The sequence below is a fragment of the Archocentrus centrarchus genome, chromosome 19 (genome assembly GCF_007364275.1).
Source record: "Archocentrus centrarchus isolate MPI-CPG fArcCen1 chromosome 19, fArcCen1, whole genome shotgun sequence".
NCBI classification, from domain to species: Eukaryota; Metazoa; Chordata; class Actinopteri; order Cichliformes; family Cichlidae; genus Archocentrus; species Archocentrus centrarchus.
Window position 1 is genome coordinate 6,565,203 of NC_044364.1, and position 12,190 is coordinate 6,577,392.

The 12,190-nt window shown below is 48.7% G+C and overlaps 1 protein-coding gene across 3 annotated transcripts in view; it reads left to right on the forward strand.

Annotated features, from left to right (window-relative positions):
• mpp2b (MAGUK p55 scaffold protein 2b) overlaps positions 1-12,190 on the forward strand; it is a 51,373-nt gene that overhangs the window by 36,002 nt on the left and 3,181 nt on the right. For all 3 annotated transcript variants that reach the window (XM_030754789.1, XM_030754790.1, XM_030754791.1), the window contains exons 4-10: positions 5,526-5,678; positions 5,951-6,106; positions 6,798-7,025; positions 10,113-10,244; positions 10,335-10,437; positions 11,476-11,544; positions 11,635-11,796. In XM_030754789.1, coding sequence (XP_030610649.1) covers positions 5,526-5,678; positions 5,951-6,106; positions 6,798-7,025; positions 10,113-10,244; positions 10,335-10,437; positions 11,476-11,544; positions 11,635-11,796 — 1,003 coding nt within the window. The remainder of the gene's footprint in view (positions 1-5,525; positions 5,679-5,950; positions 6,107-6,797; positions 7,026-10,112; positions 10,245-10,334; positions 10,438-11,475; positions 11,545-11,634; positions 11,797-12,190) is intronic.

Genomic DNA, 12,190 nt, shown 5'->3' on the forward strand with positions numbered 1-12,190 from the left:
CAAGGGGCCACAAAGCAAAGTCCCAACGAGGGAGGCCGACCGCGCTCCCAGCGGCGGCGGCGGCGAGGACGAGAAGGAATCACTGGAGGCCGACCGCGCTCCCAGCGGTGACGACGAGGGGGAGTCACTGGAGGCCGACCGCGCTCCCAGCGGTGACGACGAGGGGGAGTCACTGGAGGCCGACCGCGGGGCATGCGGCGGCGGTGACGGGGAGCAGACACTGGAGGCCGACCGCGGGGCATGCGGCGGCGGAGAAGGGCGACCCCGGGCTCTGGTGGGGAACCCTCGGGTGACGTGGAGCGCTCGGACTGAGCAGAGACCCCCACCGGCTCGGACTGAGCGGGACCCCCTGGCTCGGAGCGCTCGGACTGAGCGGAGACCCCCATCGGCTCGGACTGAGCGGGACCCTCGTGCGCGGAGCGCTCGGACTGAGCGGAGACCCCCATCGGCTCGGACTGAGCGGGACCCTCTGGCGCGGAGTGCTCGGACTGAGCGGGACCCCCTGGCTCGGACTGAGCGGAGACCCCCATCGGCTCGGACTGAGCGGGACCCTCTGGCGCGGAGCGCTCGGACTGAGCGGAGACCCCCATCGGCTCGGACTGAGCGGGACCCTCTGGCGCGGAGCGCTCGGACTGAGCGGGACCCTCTGGCGCGGAGCGCTCGGACTGAGCGGAGACCCCCATCGGCTCGGACTGAGCGGGACCCCCTGGCTCGGACTGAGCGGAGACCCCCATCGGCTCGGACTGAGCGGGGCCCTCTGGCGCGGAGTGCTCGGACTGAGCGGAGACCCCCATCGGCTCGGAATGAGCGGAGACCCCCATCGGCTTGGAGTGAGCTGAGCCCATGGGCTGAACGGGGCCTACATAGTGAGGCACCGGATGCGTAGGCTGGGACCGCGGAACAGGGCACACTGCTGCTTTATTGAGCAGCAGGGGCTGCTCGAGGAATAGCAGAGGTGCAGGGGACTGCGTGGAAGCAGGCCGGGAGACGACTGGCTGCGTGGAAGCAGGCCGGGAGACGACTGGCTGCGTGGAAGCAGGCCGGGAGACGACTGGCTGCGTGGAAGCAGGCCGGGAGACGACTGGCTGCGTGGAAGCAGGCCGGGAGACGACTGGCTGCGTGGAAGCAGGCCGGGAGACGACTGGCTGCGTGGAAGCAGGCCGGGAGACGACTGGCTGCGTGGAAGCAGGCCGGGAGACGACTGGCTGCGTGGAAGCAGGCCGGGAGACGACTGGCTGCGTGGAAGCAGGCCGGGAGCCAGAGAGAGCGGGCTGTGAGCTAGGGAGATCTGGCTGCGTGGAAACAGACCGAGAGCTAGGGAGATCTGGCTGCGTGGAAACAGACCGAGAGCTAGGGAGATCTGGCTGCGTGGAGACAGACCGAGAGCTAGGGAGATCTGGCTGCGTGGAGACAGACCGAGAGCTAGGGAGATCTGGCTGCGTGGAGACAGACCGAGAGCTAGGGAGATCTGGCTGCGTGGAGACAGACCGAGAGCTAGGGAGATCTGGCTGCGTGGAGACAGACCGAGAGCCCGCTGACACTGGGGCCTGAGAGGGAGCTGACACTACTGGAGCTACAGAAGGAGCAGGAGCTGAGGGAACTGGGACCAAAACCGAAGGAACTAAGACAGGGGCTGAGGGAACTGACTGAGAGGGCACTGAAACAGCTGACACTGGGGACCGAGGAAGAGTTACTGGAGCTGACTGAAGGCGAGGGAGAGCGACTGGAGCTAGAGCTGACTGAGACCCTGCTGCTGCAGCTAACACAGAAAACCGATGCGAAGGCTTGGACCTGGTTGCCCCCACCCGCGGAACAGGAACGGGTGCAGAGGTCAGCCCGTCCGTGGCTGCCCCCACCCGCGGAACAGGAACGGGTGCAGAGGTCAGCCCGTCCGTGGCTGCCCCCACCCGCGGAACAGGTACGGGGGCAGAGGTCAGCCCGTCCGTGGCTGCCCCCACCCGCGGAACAGGTACGGGTGCAGAGGTCAGCCCGTCCGTGGCTGCCCCCACCCGCGGAACAGGTACGGGTGCAGAGGTCAGCCCGTCCGTGGCTGCCCCCACCCGCGGAACAGGTACGGGTGCAGGGGGAGCTGGAGCCAAGGGAGCGGGAGCAGGGTGAGCAGAGGGAGCTGGAGCTAACTGAGGGGTCTGAGACTGCGACTGAGGAGGAGCTGGAGCTACAGCTGACTGGGAACACTGCGACTGAGGAGGAGCTGGAGCTACAGCTGACTGGGAACACTGCGACTGAGGAGGAGCTGGAGCTACAGCTGACTGGGAACACTGCGACTGAGGAGGAGCTGGAGCTACAGCTGACTGGGAACACTGCGACTGAGGAGGAGCTGGAGCTACAGCTGACTGGGAACACTGCGACTGAGGAGGAGCTGGAGCTACAGCTGACTGGGAACACTGCGACTGAGGAGGAGCTGACACTGGAGGAACTGACACTGGAGGAACTGACAGAGTGCTAGGGTGAACAGACATTAGGGAAACCGACTGAAGGCTAGAGGGGCCTGAGTACGTCAAAACTGGCCGCGTGGAAGCAGGCCGGGAGACAGAAAGAGCAGACTGCGAGCTAGAGAGAGCAGGAGCTAAGGGCGTTAGAGCTGACTGCGAGGAGACTGACTGCGAGGAGACTGACTGCGAGGAGACTGACTGCGAGGAGACTGACTGCGAGGAGACTGACTGCGAGGAGACTGACTGCGAGGAGACTGACTGTGAGCTAGGGAGAGGAGCTGACTGCGTGGAAGCAGCCTGAGGCACAGCTGACTGGGGAGACTGAGACACAGCTGACACCGGGCACTGAGAATGCGCTGACACTGGGGACTGAGAATGAGCTGACACTGGGGACTGCTGTAGGTGAAGGGTGGAGGTTAAGAAATCCTGCACTAACCCATGCAGAGAGCCAAATAACCAAGGGTAATCATCGACTAGCCCTTGCAGCTGGGCCGTGAGCTGTTGCTGTTCCTGCTCACATGGGTCAGCCAGAAGGTCCATAACCAGTGAATCCACCCAACAGATAATGGTCTGCTTTGCCACCTCAGGGAGGGGAAAGGCAGGGGGGTGACGGGAATAATTGTCCGCAGGCATAGTAGCGTTGAAGCCAGTGTTACTCACGGAAACGGAGGATTGGGTGTGAAGTGGTGAAGCGGTCCGCGGCGTTATACCGCTCGGGTCTCGGGGTGCCTTCCGCCGTTGCTGCCGGGAACTCCCTCTCCTCCGCGGCTGCCGAGGAAGGGAGGGATCAGCGAAAGGGGAGGCAGGTGAGTGACGATGACGGGGACTGTTCAAAGACGCCGGGCCCCCCAGCGCTAGACGAGTGCCGTCGAAAAAATTGGAGCCGGAGGGGGTTTTGTAATGGTCGCGTCGTTCTGTCATGGCCGGGGAGGAAACAGGCGAGGAATGGCTGACACGAAGGACTCCAGAAGTCAGCGTAACTTAAAAGGGATTTATTTAAGCGGGGGAAAAACAAATACAAAAATCTTGGAAGGGAGACGACGGTCAAACACAGGGAACACACGGGCACACAACATCAACGACGCGACAGAGAACAAAAGAAAACTGAGGGCTTAAATACACAATGGGTAATCAGGGCAAGAGGAAACAGCAGGGAACAACAGGTGAGGCAAATGAAACTAATTACACAGGGGAAGCAAAGCTAAACACAAAGCACAAGGAAATCACATTGGCAAAATAAAACAGGAAGTGATAAACCAAGGAACACGCAGACAAGTCACAACACTGGGAACATGACAAACATACAGGGAGGACAAACTCAGGAAATAAACTATTAACACAAAATGCTGGGCCAACGGCCCAGGACATGACAGTTGTAGTGTAATCTTCAGATTTGTCTTGTGTATTATGTGTATTATACTTGTGTATTATAATTATGATTGGCTTGCAATTTATAGAATATTGCAGAATCACTGTATAGTGATAGTATTGCATTGTGTGAGTGACTCCTACCTCTACTCTCTACTAATACTATCTTGATCCATAAGGTTATAAAAGAGCTGCATGTTTGTTTGAATGCTTGAAGATAAAACCTTGTATCCCTCTGTGTGTAGTACCGTGTAGTTAAGTACATAGGATGATTTATGTGTTTGACTGAATATCTGTGAATCTGTTTATGTCTAAGTGTACTGTATCTTGTCCCTGGGCAGGGATTCTTCATCTCTTCGTCAGCAAACAAACATTTTAGCTGCCAGGGTAGTAGTCAGTCCCACCAGACAAATACACTGTGGGATTGCCTAACAATGTGACTCTACAAACACAGTGCTGTGGTTAGTGTGCACTTGCCAATAGTGTTACTGTAAATGACTGCATTTGCATTTTATTTTGAAAAACGATTTACACGTAATTAAGCCCTGTAGCAATTGAATGGTTTGTGCAGTATAGTGCAGTATACCATAGAGCGGTATAACCCTGAGTGAAGATTCACACGATAAGGTTGTTCACCGAGTCAGAGGTGTGGAGGTCTCGTTCGCTTCTATCTTTGGCAGCAGGGGAGCAGAAAGTGAAAATGAATGTTCCCTGAAATATTGATGTCTCACATCATACTGTACCTTGAAAAACCTGCAGGGCACGAAATTTTGCTCAACTTCGTAGCTGTTTTTATTTATTTTTTTGGTTTTTGTAACATGGGGTTATGATTTATGAACACAGGCTGTGTGCTTTTCTCTGCAGGAGCTTGGATGATGTTACTATTTTTTTTTTTTTTTGGTTTGTTATTGTGCTCTTTGCTGCTTCTGTAAGTGAAAACAAGCACACAACCTTTTTTTGTATATGAGAAAATTAACTTTTTAAAACAAAATAAATGTTTGTGTAGTTTTACTCCATCAGTTGAAAACACATACTGGAGGGACTGTCATGGGAAGCTGTGCGGCAGGCACAGTTGGACCCCGGGATTCAGGCTCGCAGAAAGAACTGAACTTAAAGGGTGGTTTATTGGAGAATGGTAGAAAATAATAAACAATAAAACTGGGGCTGGACAGATGCCAGAACTAAACTATGAAACAAGATGACACACAGCATGGTAACAAAGATGACAATGTGACAATGTGAGGACTTAAATACAGACACAGGATAACGAGAGGATCGGGAACAGGTGGAGACACAGCTGGGAATAATTAAACAGGACAAGACCAGGAAGTAAACTAAATATAAGGCAGATGAGACTGACAAGAAAACAGGAAACAAGCAGGCATGGGACAGAGATGCAGACTAGTCACAACACTGGGAATAAAACTCATGACAAAAACACATGAGGCCAGGGACATGACAGAGGGACAAAACAGACACTAGAACACAGACATGCAGGGGAGACAGGAGCACAGGGAGCCGGGGATGCAATATAAATAACCATAACTAACAAAATACAGAACACTAAGCAAACTCAGAAACACAATGAAACAGAACCATAAGAGCAAGAACCATAAGAGCAAAATGCCCAGGACCATGAGAGGGACAGGTAATGCACTGGGAGTAACCTGGAGTAACATCTGTTTTATATTAAATAAATCCTAGGCTCATGAGCGGTTTGAGGAACCCAAGCTTGAAGCTGTGCGTGAGAACAATGTGGAATTGGTCCAGGACATCCTTAAGGAGCTGAGCCCACTCGCACACAGGAGCCAGGCAGCTGATGAGCTTCTCCGCATCCTGAAAGAACCCCACTTCCAGGTCTGTAAAACACGGCACATCCCTCACATCAAACTTTAGTTTTAAAGAACCAACTCTTGTCTAGCTTTTCAAGCATCATGATGCTTTTTCTTCTAACATGGATTTCACTGATTTGGAGCTGCAGTACTTCATGTATTTCAGCCTTTGTAGTGTTGGTAGCTCTGACAGCGGGGCCACACAGACGAGGGCATAGACTAGATCATTTTTACAGTTCAACTAATTTGTGTTACCATCTTCACAAGTGATTTAAACACTTCTCATTATGTTCACAGTCCCTCCTGGAGACCCATGATTCTGTGGCATCCAAAAACTATGAGACTCCTCCTCCCAGCCCCTGTTCATTCATGGACGCAGCCCTCAACAACCAGCCTGTTCCTCCAGATGCAGTCAGGATGGTGGGCATCCGTAAGGTGTCTGGTGAGCACCTGGTAAGTCTGCTCAGTAAAAAAAAAAAAAAAAAACCCTGCACAATGTAGTCTTTAAGGCTGGATTGAGCCTGGCTATAAACTGTAAGCAGATAAAGCTCCCCAGAGAAGTGGATGATTTATGCTTTGGGTGGAACATATGCACTCAGTATAATGAGATCTTTCTATAGCATTGTTGAAAAGAGAAAAAAGTCAGATTTAAATGGCCTTGTAGCAGTAAATTGGTGTGATTTATATCCACAGTGAGTGTGCAGATACAAATAACTCAATGATAACTTTGCCACATGCTCTATTGGCTCACTTTCTACCCACAACCTCGCAGTTGTCTGTGAAGTCATTCAGTGGTGGGTCAGAGGTGAGAAGACACAAGTGGAAGATAAAACAGAAAAATAAGGTGCAATAATACTGAATCAATGTTATAGCAAGCAGCCTGAAACACATCTGTATATAAGCCTAAATGTCTTTCTAAGGAAACAGTAGATATTTTTGTATCCACTGGCTTTCATACTAATTTCAGCTTAAGCCATTTTACCACTGGCTTCATCCCTCACAATTAACTTAAACAGTCACCCCCACTTGTCTCATAAACCACTTTGCAGTAGAGGACATTGCCAGGCTGTACCCCTGGGTCTCCTCCTCTAGTTAGCCCACATGAAAAATAATTATTACATTTAGACTGTGTACATGTGTGCAGGGAGTGACTTTTCGAGTGGAGAGCGGCGAGCTGGTGATTGCCAGGATCCTCCATGGTGGCATGATTGACCAGCAAGGTCTTCTTCATGTTGGCGACATCATCAAAGAGGTGAACGGCAAGGAGGTCGGCAATGACCCCAAAGTCCTCCAGGAGATGCTGAAGGAGGCAAGCGGCAGTGTTGTGCTGAAGATCCTGCCCAGCTACCAGGAGCCGCACACACCTAGACAGGTCAGTCATTTCAAGGGTGAGGGGTGTTTACAAAACAGACCCAATTCAGGCTTTGCTTCAGATCATATTAAATCTGTGCAGCTAAAACTTGTTCTGCAAATTCTGCTGCATCATAACTGTTGCTCTTCGATCTTACACGCTTGAAAGATCCCAAACAACCTCAATGGGTGTAAACTAGAGCTGGAAATTAATATAAAAAGAGACTTTAATGGAACTTCCTGTTAAAAATGTGTCGATCTTCCAAATTTGAACCTCTTTTTGTTTAAGCAGAAAACATTCTCGAATAAATATTGCATAAAAAGTTCAATTTGGTTTAAAAATATAGAGTCATTTTCATCAGTAAGCACCACTTAATGTCCTCCCTGGCATCCACCCTGCTATCTGTAACCTTCTATGCTGTGCCAGGAATCATTATGTAATTCCATAACGGGACTTTCTAGATGACACTGCCTATTTAGCTTTAATATGTGCATTACAGATTTGACACTTATCCAAATGCACAGCAGTTTTCTGCCTATGCATAATGGATCCATAATTGAAGTCCTCATGAGCAAGATAGAGAAAGCTCTCACAGACAGCTTATAACGCTGAGGATCCCCTCTGTATATATGTTTTGCCCTTTTTTTTCATGACACCACAGTTGGTTGAATATTAAATGTTTGTGGGAAAATGCATTGTGTAGTTTTTGTGCCAGTCTTCCAGAGGAGTGTTCTCCTCTGGTTATGCTAGCTGATGAGCATTAGCTTTCTGAGAACCAGAATCTGATCACACTGAATCCCAGATACCCAGTTTAGCATGAGGGGAATCTGAAAGGTTATCTTGCCCGGTAATTTTTTTGCCAGTAGGATGCAAGGATGAGAGGATGCAGTGTATACAACTCTGCTACTGACTGGTCTCTGCAGTAGAGAAAAGGGTCCAGTGGAGCTTCAGAAGCTGTGCCAAATAAATTCTTTACATCAGACCAAAATATGCAAGGACATAATGTACAAGAAAATTATATAGATAGACTGGATACATGTATTTGAAGTTTTTCCTTGTGGGTGAGAATAAATTCTAACTTAAAAATTTCAGAAACTCTAAAGACTCTAAAGATGCCATATTCTAAACTGTTGTGGTGTCCACCACTTTGCAAAATTATACTTGGTGCCGATGTCTGTGATGCAGAGAGTATTTTTTAAAATGCTTTAGTACCAGCAAAGCTGTGATTTTGAGTGAGTTGGATTGCCTAATAAATTGGTTCAGACATGCATGGGCTCAGCGGGATTTTAAATTGTTAAATCTTTGGTTAGATTTTCTTCAAGTTTCATCATCAAGACAAAATTTTAGGATTTCTGTTTATGACTAAATACACGCGAAAATTATACCCAATCTTATTCACAGGATATCAGACGTCAAATACAAGCTATCCTTTGGCCTCAGTGCCGTGATGCATCACGTTATGGTAACATGAAGACAGGTGTCTTGCTCCTAACTTGACGCATACGCATGGACGTTTGTAAAGGACTTATTTGCATCACATTTAAACCATAGAGTGTATAAACTGTTGACGTAGCTCCTGGGTTTTGAAAAATGAAGCCAGTGTGGAAGAGCCTTAAGCCTGCATTCTATTTGAAGGCCATTAATTCAGTTCAATTTTATTTATTATTTACAACAAACAGTCGTCTCAAGGCACTTTATATCGTAAAGTAAAAGCCATACAATAATTAGAGAGAAAACCCAACAGTCAAAACGACCCCCTATGAGCAAGCATGTGGCGACAGTGGGAAGGAAAATCTCCCTTTTAACAGGAAGAGCCAGGCTCAGGGGGGGGCAGCCATCTGCACCTTCTCTAAAGTCCGATGCATCAAGGGACTGACCCCTTGTGCGTGTCTTTGCAGTGCCGGCAGAGTCTTACAGAACAGCAGTATTTCACACTATCAGATGATAGCACCATGCAGCAAAGGCAGCATTCAGTCTGGCAAAATTACTGTAAAAGGGCCTTCATGTAAGAAAAATTGACTCCCTTCCATTTCAGCACTTTCAGCTCTTTCATAGATTTCAAAAGATGCAAACTCCTTTGTTAGAGTACATATCTGCTGTATACATTATGGTCTAAAGACCTTAGCTTTGTGAAAGGAGTGTTCAAGTGCTTAGTTTTCCTTTCCTACTTAAATACTTAAGAGAAATCTGTCTGCAGGAGACATTAAAAAATGATTGGTTGTGCTCATATAGTTAAAGAGATGTGTAGGTGGAAGTGCTGTATGTGGTATTGATGCTATGATTAGAGTTGTACCCAAAAAAAGTCCTTTCTCAGTGTAATCCTGCTGGCTGTGTTCCAGGCCTGGAGCTGTAACATTGGTGACTAAACTCAACTGACAGCTTGCTTTGGCTAGAGGAGAATATGTGACTGGATCTGGCAAAATTAGTCGCAAGTCGCACGGACCAATTCTTAGGCAAATACCATATGAATCAGCGCTGTATTGCGGTCATCATTAAAGAACCCAGAAATGACCCGCAACACAGCGTGCAGATTCACATGTTATTTGCCTAAGAATTCGACCCTGCGACTTGCGACTCCTTTTGCCGGATTGGGTCACGCGTGTTTGTCTGTCTGCCTGTTGTTGTTTGCGTGTGTCCGTACGGAGAAGGACACACACACACACACACAAACGCTGTACAGTAAGGGCTGGTGAGGCTCATTTTATGTTCATGCATCAGTTCAGAAAAGAGACGACGTCAAGCGCATGGGGGGGGGAGGGGATGTTGCCATGGTGACAGATTTTGGCTCTCTCTCTCCCTCTTTCTCCCTGTTTTTGTCTCAGTGTGTCTCTCAGACTCCTTGTCCTATCAGTGGGGGTTGGGATAGATGGTTCGGTTTATGAGCTGAATCCTGTAGCCTTGAGTTGTCAGGGAAGTGAGCTGCGAGATAGAGAAGGCTTTAAATGGGCAGGGCTGTTTCATATTGATGGACACTCACTCATCCAGTCCATCTACAGCAGATCACGTACACCACACAAGAAGCATCACAGTTCTATTCAGTATTTAGTATTCAGTGGAAAAAAGGTTTGACTGACATGTTCCCTCTTTCCAACATAAATATTCATTTAGGCCTTTGTGAAGTGTCACTTTGATTACGACCCATCTCATGATAACCTGATTCCATGTAAGGAGGCGGGGCTTAGCTTCAGCAGCGGAGACATTCTGCAGATCTTTAACCAGGAGGACCTCAACTGGTGGCAGGTTAGTACAGCCACATAAGCATATTTCAGCCACATAAGATGCTTTGATTTGTTAGCAGCTTCACTTTGCATGTGCGTTTCCCCTGCATAGGCCTGTCACATAGAGGGAGGCAGCGCAGGTCTAATTCCAAGCCAGCTCCTTGAGGAGAAAAGGAAGGCTTTTGTGAAGAGAGATCTGGAGCTCGCTACCACAGGTACACCTCTTAGCAGCATGCAGCAGAGCAGAGAAGTGCTTCTCATTATGCAGATTCGACACAGGCTCCACGCTGCACAAACACCCTGGCAACAAAGACAACATCTGTTCCTCTCCGTATCATACAAGTGCTTCATCTGGCGCTGGTTGCTCATCCTCCTCTCACCTCTTCAGTTTGCTCCTCAGTCAGAGAGCACTGAACTGGTAATCATTATCGGAGTGACTCAGGTGGCCTGATCCAATCTGTTGGTTATTAAGCTGCAGGGTCTGACATTCAAACACTGCCCTCCTTGAGAGGGATCCTTGATTGAGGAGCGGTGATAAGACAGTCGACCGTAAAACCTGATCAGTAATGATCTCTCCTCTCATGAGACTTGGCGTGAAAAAAAGTCTGTTTCTTTAGATTTGTCTGCTCTGCTCTGCTTAGTGGTAACAAAACAGGTGGTGAGTCATAGCCAGCTGCATGCCCTTCACTTGTAGAGGAGAGGAAGATGACAGTCCAACTGTACTGCCCTTGGAGCTTGGGAAGGACACAGCTGTCTGTCAGCATATTTCCCACATATACCAGCAGTGAGCATGGTTAGAATAAAACATTTTGAAAAGGAGACGCACATGTTTAACGCACATGATCTATCCAGTTGGGACACAATATTTAATAATTAGAACTCTAGCTCTTATAAGCAAAGTCATAATTATTTATTGCCCCAGCTTGACAAGTTGAATTTTGCTGTCAAGATACTACTGAGCTCATGTTTCCATGCATGACTCTCCTTCTAGAAGATATTCTAACCTATGTCATATAATCTGCCACACAGAACAGACGGTCAGCAGATCCTACAGTCACAGGTGTCCCTGGCATCAAATTGGTTGCATATGCTGATCAGTATTGGTGCACAGTGCCATCTAGTGGTAGCGTTTCCCTAAAATCCTCCAATACTTCAATTTTTTCATCAGTGCTTTAAGTTTGATAGTATTTAATTGTGAGAGGGACTTTGTTGAAGTGGTTGAAGGTTTGATGGTGCTTTTCTCTCTGTCTCAGGTCCTCTCTGTACAGGGGTGGTGGGTAAAAAGAAGAAAAAGATGATGTATTTGACCACCAAGAATGCAGGTAATTTTGCATGAGCTTGTGATTTTTTTTTTTTTTTTTTTTTTTTGTGTGTGTGTGTGTGTGTCAGTCTAATTTTTGGTTTCTGATAAGAATTTGATCGCCACGAGTTGCGGATCTACGAGGAGGTTGCCAAAGTGCCGCCCTTCAGGAGGAAGACTCTGGTTCTTATTGGAGCGCAGGGTGTCGGCCGTCGTAGCCTGAAGAACAAACTGCTGGTGTCAGATCCCCAGCGCTATGGCACCACCATCCCCTGTAAGTACAGCCACTCCTCTTCACATGACACCACCTGCACTGATAAAAGCACCATCAGGTGTTGTATTTATTGCATAATTTTGTCATTTTGCATACTGTTAATGCCTTTCTTTGTCATCTTGGTTTAAAAGTTGAGTTCTTTAAATAATTTTCCTTCCTTTTGCAATTTTTGTTCAATTCTTCATTATTTATGTAGTGGCAGCGGTGCAGTGGGTAGGCGCTCGCCTTGCAGCTGGAGGGTTGCAGGTTCGAGCCCCTGTCCCTGCGCTGCGTTGTGACCTTGGGCAAGACACTTAAACCACATTGCCTAACGGTAGCGCCGGTCTCTGGCTGCATGACTGCAGATGCTCATCTCTGGATGAGTGATCTGGAACAATCATTTCGTTGTGTGCAC